At 35.5% G+C, this 22301-nt stretch overlaps 1 protein-coding gene across 2 annotated transcripts in view; it reads left to right on the plus strand.

Moving 5' to 3' along the window:
- The window catches only part of LOC120635990, a 77141-nt gene that overhangs the window by 16912 nt on the left and 37928 nt on the right, over positions 1-22301 (plus strand). For both annotated transcript variants that reach the window (XR_005659323.1, XM_039907212.1), the window contains exons 2-4: positions 11061-11233; positions 19956-20110; positions 20914-21101. Coding sequence is in view for 1 of the 2 variants with exons in the window: in XM_039907212.1 (XP_039763146.1) it covers positions 11061-11233; positions 19956-20110; positions 20914-21101 (516 nt within the window). In the remaining variant the exon portion in view is untranslated. The remainder of the gene's footprint in view (positions 1-11060; positions 11234-19955; positions 20111-20913; positions 21102-22301) is intronic.

A 22301-nucleotide genomic window follows, 5' to 3' on the forward strand; every position in this document is an offset into this window, starting at 1 on the left:
TTAATCTTTATGGTTTTAACGCTTGTCATATAATTTTTTCCACGAAATATTTTTATAAAGTATAAAATTTAAAAAAAAAACGTTGACAATTATTTTGTTAGAGTAAAAGTGTTCTGTGATTCTATATTAAAATTTTGGCATTGTGTTTATAAAGTACTTAGGTATATAACTTGACAAGCTTTTCTTTAGGTCGCACTTCTATGACCTGGTTATACTAAAGATTTTAAAACGAAGCTAACACTGGTTCTTTAATATAATGATTACATACAATCTATTCAAGAGTACCTACTGATCGACCCGCAAAATAGTGTGCACATTGAGGCAATTATAGGATCTGACAAATCCCGTTGGAACCCGTTGGTTATCCTGGGTAAAAAAAAGCCTATGCTCTGTTCTTTTTACTAACTCTAAGATAAAAATTAAATTGATTAAATTAAAAGAAGTGAAGGAAGGACAAACGAACAGACACAATTTCGCATTTATAACACTAGTTAGTTATGTTATTATTAAAACTTTTTTGCAGAGTTACATATAGATTAAAAAAAAATAACCGTTGATTATGTATAACTATGACATCCGGCAATTAAAAAGAAATAAACTATTTGGTATAGGTAATACGCATGTTTTAAATTATTGAGAAATTGAAAGATAAATTAATATATTGGCATAATCTGTGGGCTTAAATAGTACTGGTTGCTTAGAAATAGAAGAAACAAGCTAAAAAAAGAACTTTAAAATTTATAAAATAAATAAGGATTTCTGCGATAAAACTTAATATAATAAAATTTCGGCTACTAAAATTAGTTTAGAAAAAACACTTGTTATACACAGATAACATGTTATTGTGTACAAATAATACATAATCTAGACTTCCCCCTTTTTAGTAATATCAATTTTGCATTTCGTAGGTTAAATGTCCGTCGTAAACCCCCCTCTCCGTGGCCTAGATGGAAGGCAAATAACTTTTCATCTTGTGCATGCTTTACTTTCAACAGCAAATAAAATAGTGAGCGGACATTTCCATATCGGAATTGGCGCTTTTAGTTTATAAGTATAACTTACTAGCATTTTGTAGTTAATTTTATCGTTTATGTATAGTTAATTTGTGTTCAAAGGTTTTTGTACACAAAAAATATATTACTCTTATGTGCAAAAAACTGTGTTTTTTCCCCTGGAAAAGGCCAAAAATTAATCAATATAAACTCTTTTTGGTGTTAATGATAACAATATTACGATATGAGAGTAGTTAAAAAGGCTTCAGAAATATTCTCAAAGGTTTTCTTATCAATCAATTTATCGTTTTATTGATACCTACCTTAATTTAAAAAATAACGTCTGTTGTGCTATTAAGCGTATAACATTGCTTCGTGCAACTGAGAGGCATGTTAAATTTATCTGACATTGATGTTTAGGATCCTGAGCTCAATGTCAGACGATTTCTAAGAGAGATGGGCGTATGCGTTTTGCACAATTGCTCTCCGTATAACAATTGAGTTTGCATTATTAACTTGTTAGTTTCATTACAAATAGCCGGGAGATGCTATTAGCTCTAGAGTTCAGAACTGTTTATCACCAGTGATGCTCACGTTACACTGCATAAATTTACTAGGCGTGCTCGTGAGAAAATTACTGATGATACATAAAAGTTATATTATACCTGATTAAACTTATTATAATGACCTTTTTATTTTATACAACTACAAGATAGCTCTTGACTGTCATCTCACCTGGTGGTGATGATTCAGTCTAAGATGGTACGGCGCTAACCTATTAGGGATACCCCTAATCCTAATCGGTTTCTACGCGACGTCGCACCGGAACACTAAATCGAGGCACGTCTTTATCTATAGGGTAGTAACTAGCCACGGCCAAAGCCTCCCACCAGACCGGACCGGAGAAAATTCAGAAATAATAAACCTCCTGCCGGAAATGGAACCCGGGCCCTCCTAATTAAATTCACAGCGCTCACCGTTGCGCCAGGGAGGTCGTCAAAAGTCGCCTAAAAGATTCCCCAAGGAAACTGACGGTACTGCGGTTTGTGTGAAACACCATGATTAATAGGGACGAAGTTTCGGGCAACAGCTAGTCCAGGATAAAATTAATATACGTCAATGGAACCTCGAACGCTCTATAGGATATTAATTGTAAGTACTTCATACTTTGCAGCTCAAATATAGAGCAATAAATATTGTATTGATGAAATCCCGTTTTCGCACCATTAAACATAACAGGAAATATAAATTTACAAGCTAAGTAGGTACGTAGCATTAAACGTAATAATTAGATCTCTCAATTTAGAATCGAGTTTCTTGCAGTTTCAACAACGAGTTCATAGCGATCTCTTTAGCTATTGTTTTACCGTCGGGGCATTTCTATAGAGAACTTTTAGCTTAGCGAAAGTTAAGTATCGGTTATTGTAGTAGAATTTAATATCTTTTACGAGCATAGCATTGTTATTATTTCATTACACAAAATAACAATAAAGCTTATTACTGAGTTAATTCTTAGTCTCAGTTAGTACGCAAGTGCATAGTTTGACGACCGGTTGCCGCAGTGGGCAGCGCCCCTGCTTTCTGAGTCCAAGGCCGTGGGTTCGATTCACACAACTGGACAATATTTGTGTGATGAACATGGATGTTTTTCAGTGTCTGGGTGTTTATCTATATAATATAATTTATGTATATTATTCATCAGTTATCTTAGTACCCATAACACAAGCTACGCTTACTTTGGCACTAGATAGCGATGTTTGTATTGTTGTAGTGTATTTATTTATTTATTTAAAGTTGAAAAATCTTCCTGATATTCATTTCATAATCTATAAACTGTCTTTCATTTATCTGGGTTTATCCTAGTAAAATGAAAACACCGTATCCAATACCAGTAAATAATATATATTTTAGTTCACTTTACAGACAAGCTAAATTAATATACAACTCTTTAACACCACCTCTCGGTTCCGAAGTTCCAATCAAAGTGTTTTAAAAATAAGGAAGCCGCTTCGAACATCGTGTTCTCCGCTCGGTCTCTCAAATCCCTTCCCCAGCACTGACTCGAATGAATACCACGCGAACTCAGACGAAATCCTTTTATTTTTAAAAGTAAATATTTTTAATCAAACTACTTACTTAATTATTTTAAAATTACAATAACATCTTAATATATTTGAAACCAGACAAACTTAATAATATATTTAAAATCATAACACTAGACTAATGGGGAAAATATGTACCTAATCTCTACGAGAGAGGAATACTTGCGCTATTTATTTCTATTGAATTAAGAAAATTCAGCCATTATTGCATTGTGTCCAAAAACAGTGTAATCTCAGTTAACACCCACGGAATGTTGCTAGCTCACAAACTTTTTACCACTTTCACACTTTACGTTAACGCTTAGAACATTAGAGGTAAAAACTGTCATCTTCTAAATGGTATGAAGTGACTAACCGTTTGTTCGAGAAACCACTCTAAACTGGATTGGTTTTTGAAGCCTCAATATTAGTCGTCTACACGGTTTCTGTAAGTTCTCAATTCTGTGTTTATTTCAGCCATAGTACGATCTGTACTGATCTGAAATCCGATCTGTGCTGTCTCCCGGATTTTAATAATATCAGATATCATAAATCGGATAACGTATTGTGTTCGTCTCTTCTTAACGAGGCAAACATAATGGGTTGTTTCCTACGACAGTGCCCGTCTCCGTTCTGAGGGGTCTAACTTTGGGACGCTATAACCGAATTGGGATGACAATATTGGTGCTACTTCCAAAAATCTCCTACTACGTTATACACATTATATTATATCTGTTGCCCGCGTTTATTGTATTATGAAAATGAAGGTTAATTTGCTACGCTCCGCGTAAAGAAGGATAATATGTATAGTGTTATTTATAATTACTGAAATTTTTAAGCTACACACCAAACGGATCTTCGGCAATGTACCCTCTACTTACGTTTCGTGTTTTTAATATTAGTATATATTTTTAGTTCTTGGGTATGTAGGTATATAGGAACATTTTATACCCAAGAATTAAATGTCTTAATTAAAGGGCTAAGAAAATAAAAATATTTTTATTCAAAAAAAAAAATATTTTCATTTCGTAAAATATGTTTAACACCGGATAAAATGCACGCTCGAATAGTTAGCGCACCTATAATTGTTCAGCGAGCCAAGCCAAAACAACCGATAGACAACGTGGGAGAACTATGACGCCGGGGGTGAAATTCAAGGCCTCGAATTCTAACAAAACACCTACCGTTTATTAGGAATAATATTTTCTCGCAAATATTTTGAGTCTTTCGAGAAAATTTTATCATAAATTCCCTTAATGTCGATGGCATTTCGATCTTCACCAAATTTTCCGACGGAGCGCTGTGGTTTTCAGTGGGTGGTACCGAGTAAAATCCTCGGCAAGAGCAAAATGGGAATTTATTGTTTCTGAATTTTCTCCACTCTGGCCTGGTTGGTGATTCTAGAGGATTCGATTTTGGGTACTTGTGGTGACTGGCCACGGACAACGTGCCGTTAAGCCATACGATGTCGCGTAGAAACTGATTATATATGGGTTTAATATAACTGCAATACCAATTTAGCCCGTTACCATATAAGACATTTTCAATTACATTTGTGTGATTGCAGTCATTAGATAATTCGTAGTAGAATTAAAAAAAACTATATTATGAACCAGTAATAAAATATTAAAAAGTATTACTTTTTAGGCGTTAAGACTTGTTCCTCTCTAGCACAAACTTTTTAATAACAATAGCGTCGATTCCACTGCTAGGAATTTGATTTTCTGCCACTATTCGTAAGAAAATTACCACACTTTTCAGCAGCTTTTCCTGATGATGATCACGCCGAAGATCCTCATTTTATGAGATCAACTTAAAGTACTAGCTTTAAAATAATAAAAGAAGCATTAAAACTTGGACAATCGTGGCGCAGATTCTCTTTCACTCGTAAAACCTGTACCGGGCAGAATTACAGCAAGCATCTTTGAAGCGTGTGTACATAAATTAATAAATTAACAAAAAAACTAAATTCTTCAATTGCGTATATAAAATACAATATAATACGCTCGTATACATTTAGTTCCGGCGCATAATCCAACAGGCATCTAAGTACGAAGAAATTTGTCAATTGTTAATATCGTAAATGAAAGTACTTCTCACCTTATTTCCCAATGTGACTTGGCGATCGGCTGTAATAGATTTTAATGGCAAGCGGTGGCTAAATTTAAACTTGGCATGGACCATGCAACGCTCTATGTTGCGATGATGTTCAAAACGCGCGTTCCCACAACCGTACTGCTGATATGTCAGGAATATAACTATCATAGCTATGCAACATTAATTTCACGAGGTGCGGAAGTTGACTGTTCTGAAGTTGAACCAAATACACTAAACGATGTAGTGTATTTGGTTATCGACTTTGAAGGTTTATACGTGGCTAGTACCCTTTCTCCATATAACATTATCACTCACACTTATTAATTAATTTTTAACAGACTCTTTCTTGCGTAGGGGAGAGGAACAGAGCACCACGCTGCCCCAATAAGGGTTGGCGGCCTGCATCAAATTATAAACATATGTCTGTAATAATACTGAAGGCTATTTAAGCTCTCAAAGCCAAGGTGTTTTCTCCGAGCCGGGACTGTGAATTTATTCACAAACAATGACCAAAAATTGTTTTGCCTAACCTTTCCTAGGTTCGATCGCATTGTTCCTTGTTTGTTGTTAGTGAACACGGGTATTACGTACGGTATATACGTGTTAATAAAGTAAACTTTGATTTCAAGAACGTTAACCCAAGTCTGCAATAAAAAAACCAGCCGTAGGAAGTTGTAACCAATGCCCTGAAAAAGCAAGCTGCAATCATAATGATGACAATATAATTAAGTTTTTTTTTTTTTAAGAATAATCAAATTTATTTAAGTAATAATACATATAGATGGAAATAATAATTAAGTTAATTACACTATCATTACGTATTCATAAAATTTAAAACTATCTGAATACCGTAAAAATGCTCAGCGGTATCCTGCACCTAAATATACTCCTACCTATCAATCGATTATTGATTGTTTGAGTTTGCTTTCAGCCTCGCTACACGTTTCGCGGTATTATATTTACTTAAAGCAATATTGCGATGCAAATTCAACCTAAATGCAATATCAAAGCGTTCATAACAAATTTTAGGTGGGAGTTGCCATTTCACTATCATCTTATTTTGTTGCCTCGCAAATAACAATTTGGAAAACAGAAGTATCATTGCTTTTAATTGGTCAGTAACGTATTTTTGTATTAAGTGCGCCTGTGATGACGGCATATCAGAATAGTTGTCACCACCCCTCGTCTTCCCGCGGGTATCGTACGATGCGACTAAGGGAATGTAACCGAGAACGGGCAGCACTGTCCTTTAAGCCTTTAAGCTTATGGACAAACCCTCCCGTTTACAGAGGCCTTTAGTCCACCAGTGGACTCTTATAGGATGTGGCAATATTCGGACCATATGATCTGATGGTCGCGATATCACCTTTGTATATTGCAACAATGTTGCACAGCAATGTTTAAATTCTGTGAGGTAGCACTATTATACTTTACAAAAAAAAAAATAACAACTGCGTTCTTATCGGCTACTAACTAGCTGTAGGTATATTGTTATTATAATAAATATGTAGTACAAATTCTTAATGACGTTTGCGACAAGACAGATGGAAATATATTAGTGCAATTGATGCTGTAATTATGTTGGGAGTATTAAATTAAGTGCATTTAATTTGTCTTCTGTGCAAAATAAATACGAATGGCGTCGGTTTATTAAAAAGTGGTCTAAACTTTGTAACGTAATGATTTACTAGTTCTGCTTGTGGCTTTACCTGTGTTATATTATAATACTCGTACGTATATATTAAATTAATTACAATGTTTTGAGATTTTTTTTTTATTAGTAGCACAGAGGACGCTGCTTTCAGTTCACCTTAGTAATATATATATACTAAGTACATATTATAGTAATATTTTAAAGAGAAAAGATACTATGTTTTTTTGTTACTTTGTTTATTTGTTTGATTTTAACCGATCCGAAAGTTTCAAACGAAGATATCTTTAAAATCGTTTAACGATTTCATCGCCAAAAAAAAAAGCTAAACTATCAAGAAGTAACATAGGCTATAATTTATTTTCAAGGACATTTGAAAATAAATTATAGCATAAAATATAAACAAAATTGAAATAATGTAGCTCATAGTAGCAAAATTTTGCCGACATAATTAATTACTTATCGTTTGCTGAGAAAATTATTGGTGACACTACATAAATATTACTATCTATACTACTGCGTCAAATAACCTATTACTGTATATTATTGTATTACCTACAAAAAAGTCCGCGAGAGGATATTTATAACTATCATAGTTAGATATATTCTCTCAGTAGTAACAAAAGTGGGTAACATTAGTATCGCCGTATTCATTCTTATTCAAATATATAGTTTAGATCATCAAGAGTATTTATAAGTACATTTAAGTTCTAGCGAGGTTAAAATTTTAAAGGACTATATCTAATAAAAAAGCTATTTTTAGTGATAGATACTCTTAATTGACAAAGGACCTTATAAAAAGTAACCCCGATGTTTTTACTGGAATATAAACTATTACTAATATCTGTATACCTACACCTAAATATAATGCCACACTACTCTCAAATAAACTGTCCCATCGGGACGCGGACGAATAACAGTCGCGCTGGTCTTTATAATATCATAAACCGATAATTTTTCCAGTACAAAAATTAGTTTTCGTCACTCTCTATAAACGTGAAATAAAATAAACCAAAGAATTCAATTTCGCATTTATAAAATGAGTAGGATGATAGGTACAACCTACGCGCTGTGCCCCTTTGCACTCCTGTAATCCTGGTACAAACATGCCCTACCGGAACGTTTCAGCACCCGCTTGCAAAGCAAACAATGCTACCACCTCCCCCCTCCCCATCTCCCCTCTCCCATAGCCTTTTAAGTTACACTTTCATGGCCAATTCTCATAGAAATTAGATAAATGCATAAAGTTAAAGCTGGAACACTGAATATCTGTCGATTGCGCTTCGAGAGCAACTTTTACCCTTGTTGGTAAATAATTGGGTAGCCAATTAGTGGCAGAAGCTCATTTGTGTGGTTTTGCGTGCATGTATTAACTTTCGTTAACTCGTAGGTCAGCGGTTTGCTGTTACCAATAGAATTTTGTTGTCTATCTCGAACAATACGCATCAAATTTATACCGGATTTAGAGAAAACTAACCCGGATCTAATTCACTACAAGTTAGCTGACTGCAAACTCAATTGCTGGCAAGGTGTGAGGCAATCTATGATCGTTACTTCTGACGCTAAATCGTGTAGCGGCACGTCTTTGTCGGCAGGATGGTAACTAGTAGCCAAGGCCTCCTACCAACCCAGACCAAAGTAAATTCGGAAGTTCCTCTTTAAATCACTGCGCTCACCGCTTCGCCACAGAGGTCGCATTAAACAGGCAAAGCCATATTTAAGACAAAAACATGCATCCCGTATCCCGAAGGAGCCTCATTGTATTTCAGGATAAAATCTTACCTAAATGATTATAATTTAAACCCGTTCAGAAGTTTGCGTACTATGCGTGAATAAACAGGCAGGTGAAGTTATGGCAAACTTACATTAGAAATTACCTTCTTACCTGTAACTGACGTCAAACGATATACACGAGTCTAAATGCAACAAGGCTGTTATATAAAATAAATTACAAAGAAGGAAAATTCCTTTGTACTAAATGTAACCAGAAGGCTTTTACAGGGCTTTTAAAAATTATCTTGAAGCACCCCTTATGTAGAACAAAAATATCTTCTTAAAATGTGGAAACCAAGTTCGTAGTGAATTGGTGCGTGCAAATTTGAGTGTTAATATTTACATACACATTAAAGAGAATGCTAGACAACTAAACTTTAAAAATGTTCTTTATGATTAATACATGGCACATAATATAATAATATTTGTGGTCAACGAGTGGATAACATTTTAGCCAGTTACTTTCAAGCACGTCAGGTCGATTAGCCCTACCAGTTTACTTCCAAATGTAGACGCCGACAAGGCCGGCGAAAACACAAACATAAAACTCGCTACCGACCTAAGCAGTCATCAATATAATCACATCTACCTATTATCGGCCCACTACAGAGCAAGAGTCTCCTCCTACATTGAGAAGGGGTAAGTCCACCACGATGACCCAGTGCGGATTGGTGGAAGGTGTGTAAACCTTTGAGAACATTACGTAGAACTCTCAAGGTTCCCTAATGATGTTTTTCTTTACTTTTGTAGCAAGTAATATTTTAATTACTTAGCACATAACTTAGAAAAGTTAGAGGGATTAGCTGGGATTCGAACTCAGCCCCCCGAAAGTGAAGTCGAGCTCCTTCCCAATGCGCTATGACAGCTTCACCTGAGAGTAAACATGTCTACATCCAATTTATCAGTTGAAATGACCTTGCACGTCACGACATGGGGCGACGCCGCCTGAACAGAAACACAATACTACATAATTAGCCAAGAACAATGGGTGTCCAGTAGCTAGCCGTGGATAACAATAATATTGCGCACCTGAGCCTTGCGAAGCTTTCATGGACTCCCTTTGTATAAAATTCCATCAGGATCAATTACCGTATTTACTTAGCTTTTGTACGCGATTGATGCCAATATAACTTGAATATAGCCCGGTAAGAATAGGAATTTTCCTGTCAAGCTACTCACCTAGACCTCAATGGTGTGCGTCAGGCATGTATTCTTACTATATGATTTGAATAATTAACATAGCAGAATGGGGTAGGGGGGTAACTTGGTCACTATGTCTATGTTGGAATTGGGATGTGTTCCGGCGTACGTAACTTAAGATATATTTTGTATCACACTTCAACTGAGAGCACCTATTAAATATCATAGCCTCCGAAACACTGAATTACTTCTACTATTCTGACTTAAGTCCACGGTTATTCTTATATTCTCAAATATTCCTAGACAATAACGCGTTTAGAAATTTAGTTATAGGTTAACGAATAATGACCATTAATGTTAGGTGATCGTTCACCTAACATTTGTAATTGTTAGGTTTTCAGTGACACTTTTATAGTTTTAAGCCAATTTTGATGAAATGTTGTATCAAAGGGAGCAAAAACATTTATCACTTCGTACTTTGTTGCCTTAGACTAAACGATCATAATGAAATCTGGCACATGGATTTACATGTTATGCAACCTTTTGATCTTTGTGTTGTGTTGTGATTCTGATCTTTAAAGCGTAGTCCCGGATTCGATCCCAGGCAGCGACGATAAATTCTTTACAAACTGGTCTAGTGAAGACGTTGGTTATTTACTACTCTACAAACAAAGATATATTTTATTTATTTATTTGTAAATCTTGTTAGTACGGCATGGCTACTTACACTAAATAAAACCAAGCGGAAATAGCCTAGAGGGTAGAGGGAGGGACTTCGCTTTCACTTTCGAGGGGGGCGAGTTCGAATCCCAGCACGTACCTCTAACGACGTTTTAAGCAATTAAAATTACACTTTCTTCAGTGGTAAATTTTCATTTATTCAGAATATTGGTAAGGGTACAGAATGTGGTGAAGAAGCAAAACTAATTTCACACCCCCTATTTGTTGTCGCTTACTTCTCCTCTCTTCTCGTCTTTATACTAATCCTGGCAGAGATCGCTACGTTAGTGAATACCACTCATGATACCCTGGTACTTCTTATCGAGCCTTGACGGCCGACTGGCGCAGTGGGCAGCGACCCTGCCTTCTGAGTCCAAGGCCAAGGGTTCGAGTCCCACTACTGAAAAATGTTTGTGTGATGAACACAAGCTACGCTTACTTTGGGGCTAGATGGCGATATGTGTATTGTCGAAGTAAAAAAAAAATTTTTAAATTTAAAATGTTTGTGTTTCTCTTTAATCTTCCTTTATTTCCCCTTGGGTGTTGGAAAAATAAAGAGTTTAAGTTATATTCAGATTCGATTAAATCTCTTTTCTTTTGTTACAGGCCAAGCTCCCGGGAAACCCGAAACAAAGCGGAAAAGCAAAGGCGAGACAAAATGACCCAATCGATCTACCGACTCGCTTCCATGGTCCCGCCAGTGGCTGCGTCCGCCAAAAAAGTGGACAAGACCAGCGTGCTACGTCTAACTGCGCATTTTCTGCGCTCTCATCATCACGGTTAGTTGAAAATGTTCTTGCTTCCTTGGACTAATATATAGTTTGATAGTAATAATGGACTAATTGGAAAACCATTTTTTTTTTACTCTTGCTCTTGCTCTTACTCTTGCACACAAATAAAAATACAGAAGAAGAATAAAAAAAACACAGACAGAAGCAGTACACAAAAGGGAGCCTTGTCGCTTCGTAGCGATCTGTTTCTGGTAACCTTAGGATAACGAAAACAAAAGGATAACAGACTGCAGGTTGTGCATATAAAAAAAAATACATACTAATACTTGAACTAGATTACACAAATAAATTATTAATATTAAAAAAACAAAAACTAATGTATAATTTAACATATCATAAAATCATTAATAACAGTAAATACTATTACAATTATCTTTAAACAGAGCAACAGTTCACAGGCCATGCATCATGCCTACTTTGTGTCCATCAATTTGCATTGAGGCGTAGGCAACAACGCCATTCAGACTGGACGCATCATTGCAACAATCCTGTTTAGCGGCCGAAATATGGCGATAGTACTTCCCCGGACGAGCTGTGTCACAAAAAGTTCTAAAACTACTAATATTATAAATACTAATAATAGAAATGCGACGGTGTGTATCTTTGTTTATTGTTACTTCACGCATAAATAAGCAACCAATCGACATGATTTGTAGAACGGAGCATAGGTTATTTTTTATCTGAGGAAAACGTTTCCCACGGGATTGTAAAAAAACTTATAAACGCGATGAACGTGAGCAACAGGTATTCTTATATGAAATAGAAACACCGGATAAGTATTGCGTCTCACTCGTGCACTAAGGGTTCGTACGGATAAGTACGAAAGTTCGTAGAGAAAGTTCGAAATAAATAAAAAACTTAACGTAATAAACATGGCGTACTTTTTTCATAATTTCCGATAGGTAAAATCCCATGGTTTACATTTTGTGCAATTAATCAAAACTATGATGTGTAAAAGTGAAGTGGTGATAGCGCAGTGGGTAGGAATTTGACTTTATTTTCGGGGGGCCGAGTTCTATTCCAAGCATGCACCTTTAACTTTTCTAAGTTATTTGCGTTCTAAGCAATTAAAATATTACTTAATTCAACGGTGAAGGAAAACATCTTGAGGAAACCTGCATGCCTACTCAATGCGCTTTCACCGCCTAAATTGTGATATAATTAATAATTCAAGAATATAATAGCAAAATAATAGTATTACGATAACAAAGAAATATTTCTTTTTGTAGAACAAATGTTGCTTTGAAACTTGTTTCGCTCGCATTTTACTTTGTTACTTAGATCTCGAACCGGAACACGCGGAAAGAAGCTTTCGCTTCAGAAAACGCATTGTAATTTTCTTGACAGAGAATTAGTAATTAATATATTTTTGGTATAGTTTTTATGTTTTTCAAATTCGGAATTCAAATTCACAAATTCTTCATTCGCGTATGCTTATCACAGGCACCATGAAGCGTTCGTACATATATGTTAACATAATTTTGAGAAGATGGTGATAACTACGTTCGCCACCTTAAACCATACGAGCGGTCTAAGAGGAGCCCACAACAAATTTAACCGGGTTTTTTTTTTGTTATGACCATGTCACAGTTAATTAATAGTTAGCTATGATTTTAGAGCCATTCATACCCAAGTTTATTATCGTTTCAGTAATTCTTAATGTTATAATATGATTTATCTTGATATATATATTTTTTATATAAACTTTGAACTTATTGAGAGATTTGTTTTGCGTAATTTGTATCGACGTATTATAAACAATTACCAAAATAATCTTTTCTAAAATACTTCCAATCTTCCCTTTATTCCGACCACGCAGTGAATCACATTATTGGTATAGATTTATTTGTTTGTAGTCATTTATCTCTCAGTTGTAGAGTTCAGTATTTCTAAAGCTACTTTTTACGATCGCCTCTTATTTTATTTAAGTGTTATGACGCAGCATACGATCTAGTTTATCCACGCTTTGTTTTTCGAATCATTTTCTAGTTTCACCACATTCCATAAGGTAATTGTTATTGTGTGGAATGTTTTGTATCCATATATAATTAATACTATAACCCGACAAAATTAAGTGGATATCCTCCTAATGTTATTACCATTAATAAAACATTAGTGAAGTTTAATTGTTGCGTGTAATAGATTTATTGAAAACAACAATGCAACTTCGATACCTTCACACGTAAATAAATCTATGACGATTTATGAAAGCGGTGATCTAGTGACTGATCGGCTTCCCTTTCGGGGTACCGAGTTCGATTTCCGACACGCACTTCTAACTTTTTAGAGTTATGCGCGTTTTTAATTTAAGCAATGAAATATCACAAGCATTATCCTGCCTATCCGAGGGTTCCATATAGTGTTCACCAGGGCGTGTGAAGTCTACAAGTCCCATGCCCATCATCCCACCACCACAACCACTACAGTGGTTTATGGGATGATGATGATGAATTAGAAAATTGTCTATCTTTTTCATATCACCATCATCTTAATAATCAAATAATCACCGTCACTGCTGGCTACGAATTTTAAGGTTACTTGCATATAAATACAAGCTGGGACATATTCCTTCGCGTATTTTACTTGAGGTGAGGGTGGAAAATGCCTATTTCCGTTTTGGGTTTCTGGCACTCGCCCCGCAACTGGCACTAGCGCCGCCACTTCCCCTGGCAATTACACTGCTCGGATTTCCGAAATAACAATTTTCTATTCCTTAGCTGTGTTGGTTTCACAAACAACAAAATTCTGTTCACGAACTAGGTCGCTAATTAACTAGTAATACATCAAAGATCTGATGTCATAAAGTATTCCGTAGCTAGTAAACGTTTTAGTATTAAAATACTACGCAACAGGTATAATGTGACTCACACGTTGTTACGGCGGTGTTAGCTTCACATTAGGTGGGTTATTATACACAATTATTTTAAAAATTCTAAATCATATCACACTTAACTGCGATCTCATCTGATAATATATGATTATCTCATACTTGTTCGGCCCTCGGTTTCGCCATAATTTATTCTCATTTACCTCCCTAGCCATTGTATACCTACTAATGTTATAAAAGTGAAAGTTACTGCGAGAAAGAAGTGTATACGAAAAAACGCAAGAGGATACCTAAATCAATTTATAATCTATGTCAACGAGGAAATATTTGAACGGAACGACTTTTGTCACTAAATTAACTATTTCGAGCATTCTTAGATACTAGCATAGGTTCTGTGGTATACATTCTGCATAATCTTGGCTTTCCGTTGTAACCATAGTAACTAAACGATACAGTAGCAAGTATACTTTATACAGTAACAAAACGTCACCAATTTATTGGTGCTTAAACATTAAAAGAGCACCAGTTGCACGTATACCCTTTAACCTTGTATTGCCGTCTTGAAAGAAGGTGTTGACTAAATACATAAAACTGTCCCTCATCGGTCGGTAGGTATTTCTTTAAAGCCGTTGTAACAAGGTAATACCGTTAAACTTAATGACAAAAATACGACGTCGTTCATTCTTAGTCCGTGGTAATTCATGTGTTTTCTAAGAGATAATGATACTGATTTATTTGCTTGTCTGTTTCGTGGAAAATGTTTGCTCGTAGTACCATATTTGTTCGTTTAAATTGATGAGCAGCGATCATTGTGTATACCTACTCTATCAATGATAAATGGGCTTTTCTCTCTCGTTCTCTATGGTCGTTCCTTCATTACTGAAGATTGTGGTCCTAGTGAGATTTCAGATTTGAAGTTTTCTCCATCGGCTTCTGTTGGAGGCAATTTTGGCGATCTGTTAGAACCGGCACGAGTTTCACTTTTTCAACTGGTCAGCCCATCTTGTTGAGGACCCGCCTCTAGTTCCTTTGCCTTCCGTCTTTCCTGTTACTATATTTTCTCCAAGCTATCATTCCCACGGCGCATTATATATTTTTATTAGTCTGAAGCATAATTTGCTAAAGCTGAACACAAACCAACACAACGAAATGATTTCTCTGTGTCAGATTCCTTATTAATGAGCTTCGTGACTCTACCAATTAATAACTTCGTTCCGGGCGATCTTGCGACATGTGACTCAAGTTAGGCAAAGGTTCGTGTATCTAAACTTCAAGAGTACAATTGATTAGACCAACGCTTCAGGCAACTTCATCGAAATCTCTTTCGTTCCAACTTGCCAGACAGAAGATATTGGTCACTGGCAAGTTAGAATGGAACAGAGAATGTAAGCGAAGTTTGCGAGCGGAATCAACGGAAGTCAGATAAATAAGATATCTGATAATAGCTTATTTTAGATCTTCAGCCGTTCCGATGTATTAATTCCGTGAGCTGTCAATTGGATTCTACTAACTGCAACAAGAAATGTCATGGCCAATAGCTGTTTGATAATCCATGTTTGAATTGCAAACTTTATTATAAGTATGCGGAGAAGACGTACGTTTGTCTTGATGATTCTTTTTTCAAATACTGGCACATTTGGATAGTAGATATTGACCATGGCAGTAAACAAGTGACACTCTTGCCCTAGATTCCTTCCTTCCCTAAATTTAAGGGATAGGTAGCTAATGTACCCTTATCACTCCTGCGCTGCTACAATATAGATTATTTATACAAACACCAGGTTTTGTGGGAATCCTAAACATACTTCATGAGCAGTTCAAGTCAACGCAATCGATAGCTTTATTTTAGACAAAATCATCCATCTCGAAGAAATGCAATTCGGTTCCATCAAGACCTGGAAGTTTTGAGCGGATTGATCGACATGCGGACATCGGACATTATCATAATTCATATTGTATTATATGATACCTAATAACAGAGTAAAATAAAAAATCAATGTCTCTTAATAATACACGTACGTTTTTTATTGACGGCCGACTGGCGCAGTGGGCGACCCTGGTTTCTGAGTCCAAGGCCGTGGGTTCGATTCCTTCTGGAAAATGTTTGTGTGATGAGCATGAATGTTTTTCAGTGTCGGGGTGTTTATATGTATAATCTAAGTATTTATGTTTATTATTCATAAAAATATTCATGTTATCTTAGTACCCATAACATAAGCTACGCTTAATTTGGGGCTAGATGGCGATGAGTCTATTATCATAGTATATTTATTTATTTATTGACTTAAAGGTCTTTTTTAACCATTCGTTAAGTTGTAAGTACCAAAATCAATAAAATCCCATCCTCTTCGTAACGTTTAAAGTTAAATGAGCAAATAGAATAATTTAACTCAAATACAATGAGAAGTATTGCTTACCAGGAGCATAGTCACTGTATCTAATGGACCGCAACAGTGAACGGAACATCCCCTACATTGTAAGAAACACAGTAAAATACAATGGCGTTTAAAGTCATTCTACGAATTATGCTGCGTGCGCATAGTATTAAATATCATAACATTAAAAGTAAGCGTATGAAGAAGAAGAAGCACTATAGCACGCATAACATAAATGAAAAGAAACAGAAAGAAGATTACCTAAAATTTTAAACCTACCTAAATTTTTTAAGATTAAAACCCAATGTAGACATGCAAAGGCGGCCTTATTGCTGCGAGCTATCTCTTACATGCAAACTTTGTAGACATGACTTACAGCAAGAGAACAGGATAGTGCGTATGATGTTTGTTTTAGTAAATAAATGAAGCAATTAAGTCTGTGGCTCACGAAACTCCTACTATAATATTACTATTCAAAATACTAATATTTTGAATACATTACTAATTTGCTAGTATTGTAAATGTTACTTGTATATGCTATGAGTCATAACATAGCGTCGCGGCGCATATTAATCAAGGAGTTAAGAAGTCAAATAAGGACAGCATGTTCTAAAGTAATTAAACATGTATGTCGCCTTGTCCCTGTAAAAATTAATTTCTTTATTGTTTATTATCTTCAAACGAAAACTCTATTATATTCAGTAAATTTATTTTTGTTATTTCACTAAATGATACTTGGAAATCTAAATACGTGAGAACGTGTGAGCCAATGTCCCAGCCAAAGTAAAGAACTGGCGATATTATTAACTGGAATGTATATCATCCATTTTGTCAGTTTATCAAAATATATAAGTGTACAATTAACTACATAAATATTTATAAATTCGTTTCCTTTCCAAGATATGGAAAGATTGGTTCGCGAGTTTATTTCAGGCTGTTTTAAAAAATTCAAGGATCCAAATAATATACTTACGTGAATTTCAGCGCAACAAAATCAGAATTCAAACACCAAATATTTCCAAACATTCGCAAAATTGTAAATGTAAACTGGTTTTGTTTAGTGTTATGGTTTCGTAGAAATTCGTTATACCGAATCAGTTTACAATAATATGAAACCAATTAGGTACCTAGTTATAACTAAGCTTATTTCCATCGCAGTCAGTTATTTTATTAACTTGTTATGTTCCATTGCTGGGCACTGGTCTCTAAGTACATAAAGAGAGAGAGTTAATCAGCTTAGACCACCAAGAACGCTGCACCAATATTACTTAGCGAACTTTGCGGTAGCAAACTTCAGATGAAAGACATAGGCGTACACGGTCCTATACTATATTCATTACAACGATTAAACCACTTCTTCAAACTTGTTGTGATATATAGTAGACTAAGTGAAATACTTTACTTTTAAATTAAGTGAAATACTTAATATCATTATACTGATTAGCTCTTTGACCGGATTAAAAGATTCGCGTTGCGCTTTGCTTATAGCTTAGCGACGTTGGTTTTTACAAACCAGCAATTAAACCTTTCTAAATTTAGATATACGATGTAGAAAAAAAAAACATAAACTGTTAAATATAGAATATTAAAGAAAATTATTATATAAAAATGATCTAAATAAGCTAACGACAATCTGATTTTATAAAATTGCAAAAACATTTCCCGAAGATGAACTAAAGTTGTTTCTTTAAAACATCATCATATCAATCAATCAATCAATCAAAAATACTTTATTGCACACAAGAAAAAAAAAAGAGGCAAAAACAACAAAGGTACAATTTAATTTGTGTAACAAAGGCGGCCTTATCACTTATAGTGATTTCTTCCAGGCAACCATTACCATATCAACCCATTACCGACACATTACAAGGCATGGGTCTCCTCCCACAGTGAGAAGGGGTTAAGGCCGTAGTCAACCACGCTGGCCCAGTGCAGATTGGTGTACTTTACCCAACTTTGAGAGCATCATGGAAAACTCTCAGGCATGCACAATACGATGTTACCTCACGATGTTTTCCTTCTCCGTTAAAGCCGGTGATATTTTAATTGCTAGACACGCACCTAACTTAGAAAAATTATAGGTGCTGAGATTCGAACTCGCCTCCTCGAAAGTATAGTCGAAGTCCTACCCACTACGATATTACAGTTTTGAAGGCATACATTACAAATATATAATATTAGCTCCTGCCCGCGTTCTACGTCCGCTTTTATTACGGTTTTTCACAAATCCGGGAGAGTTTCTGTTCCTGGTATATTAAGCTATATGTCCTTTCAACTAACGCTTTCCCAAAAGTCAAGTCGATTGGTTGCCTAATAAGAGCGTAGAGGATGGAAAAACAAACATACTTTCGCATTTATAATATTACTGAGGAACTATGAAATGTTTTTTCTGATCAACGTACCAGGATATCTGCGTTTAAGCTCACTAATTATTTTTACGGCAAACGCTGCGGAAAACACATTGCTATTTATGCACACTATTTTAATACATATAAATCTATTACCGTGGAATCTGATAGATTTTTTGTTTGACGAAGACAAACAACAGTCAACAGTCTCTGCGTGAGGCGGAATGCTTTTTACCGCGCAATAAATAATAATTTATCTCCATGTATACGAATGAAGTATATTTATTGCGCAAACCTTGTCGTTTAATGCAACTAACGTTAGACGCCAGCGCACTGTGGTTTTGCATACGTTTTGTTTTAGACGCTTACCCACACTCTCTTCAGCGTATTACGCAAAAAGACACTGCAACCTTTATTTGCAGAACAAGATGGGTTATCTAAGCGTCTTTCCGTGCAAAGATAGCTTTAGAAATAAGAAACTCACATATTTAAAACTCAAAAATAAGTATTTACCATGGCAAACATTACATGTTAAGGATCAAGAATAATATGCACGCCAATTCTAGGCTTCGAATACCTACTGGCATTCTGGCTTCCTGGTAACAAAATATGCTCCAAAATTTATTTAAGAGCACATCATATAACATTGTCGGGTTTATTTACTCTTGACTTGTTTGGGTTAAATGAGCTTGTTTTAATTAGACTTATAAACAGTAGAACAAATTTAACATTTCTATTCGCCCGGTAGTTTACAACAGTATTTCCCGCGCACTTATGTCTATAATATATACAGATACGCAAAACTTCTTTTGGGTTCGTTCATAGCCTATTAAAGTGCTACTAAACCACTGTGCTGGCCGGGAGAACGTGCATATATTGGTATTCTGAAGCCCACCCACTTAAAATCATCACTCTTATGAAACAGGAGGCCTGTGACCAGCGCGGGGAAGTTAATGGGCAGCAGATTGCTCTTCAAGTTAAAAGAGAAAATTTCCTCACTCAAAGTTAATGCAGTAATGTTTTCAAGATGGTTTTCCCTACCGTCGAACATGCAAATAACTTTACGGTCGAGTAACTAATATTTTCTTCATATTTATTCGGTCGAACGAAGTCTTTTATGTATCTTGGAAAATTGATTAAATTGAAATATTTCGTTGCAGTATTCGGGAAAAGTTTGTATCGAGGGCAGAAGTTTACCGTGCATTTCACTCGCTCATTTCTCAAAAGTATGAAGGGGTTCCTTTTAACGAGCACCTACAAGGGGCTCGTGGTGGTGGTTTCACCGAACGTCCAAGAATTCCTGGGCTATACTGAGGTGAGATTAAATAATACTTTACTAAAATGAGTGCACGACAATCGAAAAATTCAAAAAGCTACTGATTGGATGATTGCAAGAATTTGGCAAACGAGTGATTGTTGAAAATTCAAAAATTTTCATGATAATGAAGCGATGGGACATGGAGTCTTTTGTGCAGATTACTAAATTTCAACAGCCCTACTCTTCCCGCAGTTGTCGGATAAGGCGACTTAGGGAATATTACGGACAACGGGCAGCAACGTTCTTTGTGCTGATATCACCAAACCGTTTGCCCATTGTGTTGAGTATGGCCAAAAAAACCTCTTATTAGAATAGTCCTCAGTGGAATTTTTTAGTCTATATGATTGGTTTATTGACCTTTGTTTAGAGGCTCTCTGTGTCTGGCTTGAGGCCTTTAATCAGTGGCGAGCATAGAGGGTATGCACAGGGTATGCAGATGATATAAAATGGAGGAATTCTCCAGGACTAGTTATAAAAAACTTAAGGGTAGACATTGTAAGAGTTATAAAAAGCCTTTATAACTCTTACTATGTCTAGCCTTAGAGATTTTGTTCATTTGATATCATCGCCATGTATGCACACCACTGCCTTCAATCAATCTAGCGGGGGTTTACCAACTCTGAGCCCAAGCATCTATCGGTTCTCTTAGCTAGGTGCAATTTGCACTTCACCTTCATGACTCTTTGAGCTATGTCACACTTTTTCTGGATATCCTTGCTAACTATTTTATCACACAGTGATACGCTCTAGAATAGTGGTAGTAACCTACTGTAATTTTTTTAAACTGTTTTTGTTTAAAGTGCGAGCTACTCGGACAGAGCCTGTTTAGTATCGTCCATCCAGAAGATCGCCAGCTGTTGAGGCAGCAGTTGTTCCCCAAATGTTGCAGACTGACCTCCAACGGAGAGCTCTTTTTATCTAAGGAGATTGATTCAGATAAGACTGCTGCTGAGGCCTTGAAGAATGAGAAACGGGCATTTCTATTAAGGTAATTTATTCATAAGTGTTCTCTGTAATAAATATTGTTTTAAATGACATAACAAAAACTATACTCAGCTAAGTTTTTAGGCCAGGCTTCAGTGTTTTATTTGTAAATTTTAGATATTGTTATAACTATAGATAACATCACTCTAACTACTAAAGGTATTTAACTATTAAAGGTCTTTTAATTTTTTTTTTAATGAAGAAAGTTTAGTCTTATACTTTGACATTATTATTATTTCATATGATCTGAAACTATATCCTTTAAGACAGGACACCTCTGCAGAGCAATAATTAATTCTGGCACAAAGTATCCCGCTTTATTATTGATCTGTAAAAAAAGTTTTATCAAAACTGCAGTTTTATTCAAAAGAATAATAGTTTTAAATTGTGGTATAGCTTTTAAACATATGTCTTTTCAGAAGTCTATATTACCAAATGGTAAATATTTAACAATCCAACAATGACACGGCGCACGTGACGTAAATAAAATTCTTGTTTTTAGGATGCAAATCCAACGGCTTTTTTAAACGCCTGTACTGTTAAAATTTCATTTTAATCCACCGCCATGCCCTACAATCATCCGTTCAAAGCGCGCTCTTTGTGAACAACGTGATTGTTTGCCGTGAAACTGTGCAACCTTTTGATTTTGCGGGTAGTACATGGGAGGTTAATTGAGTTCAGCGAGCACGATTTTATAAATATTCCGAGCTTAATATCTGGGCATAAATTATCTCGAGCTCGTCAGTAATTCAATCACACGTGTGATTATTGTTCGTGTTCACTGTCTATTTATTTCTGGTGTGTTTTCCTCCATTGAAATACAAAAACAAAAGCCATTATAAAATTCGGTAAAATATTCGAATAGGAAATACTTACTGGTATCAGTTACCCGTGTATCCTATTTAATTGTTTTCCCCTTGTTTGTTATATACACGTCTAGCTCACGGCTCAGTGTTTTCAGCAAAATAAAAAAGATATCCATTTTATTCAGAAAAGTGTTGGATATGGCTAACATTTTATTTCGTTATAATATTATATAGGCAAATCAGATTTACGGAGAGATATAAAAATAACGTTGCTGACGGATAACAATAATGTTTATTTTAATTGTTTCGAAAATTCAGAGTCGTACAAGAGATTAGAGAATATCTGCCACTAAACATATAGCACTACCTTTAGCATATCCTTTTACACTTCTTCATGA

The sequence above is a fragment of the Pararge aegeria genome, chromosome Z (genome assembly GCF_905163445.1).
Source record: "Pararge aegeria chromosome Z, ilParAegt1.1, whole genome shotgun sequence".
NCBI classification, from domain to species: domain Eukaryota; kingdom Metazoa; phylum Arthropoda; class Insecta; order Lepidoptera; family Nymphalidae; genus Pararge; species Pararge aegeria.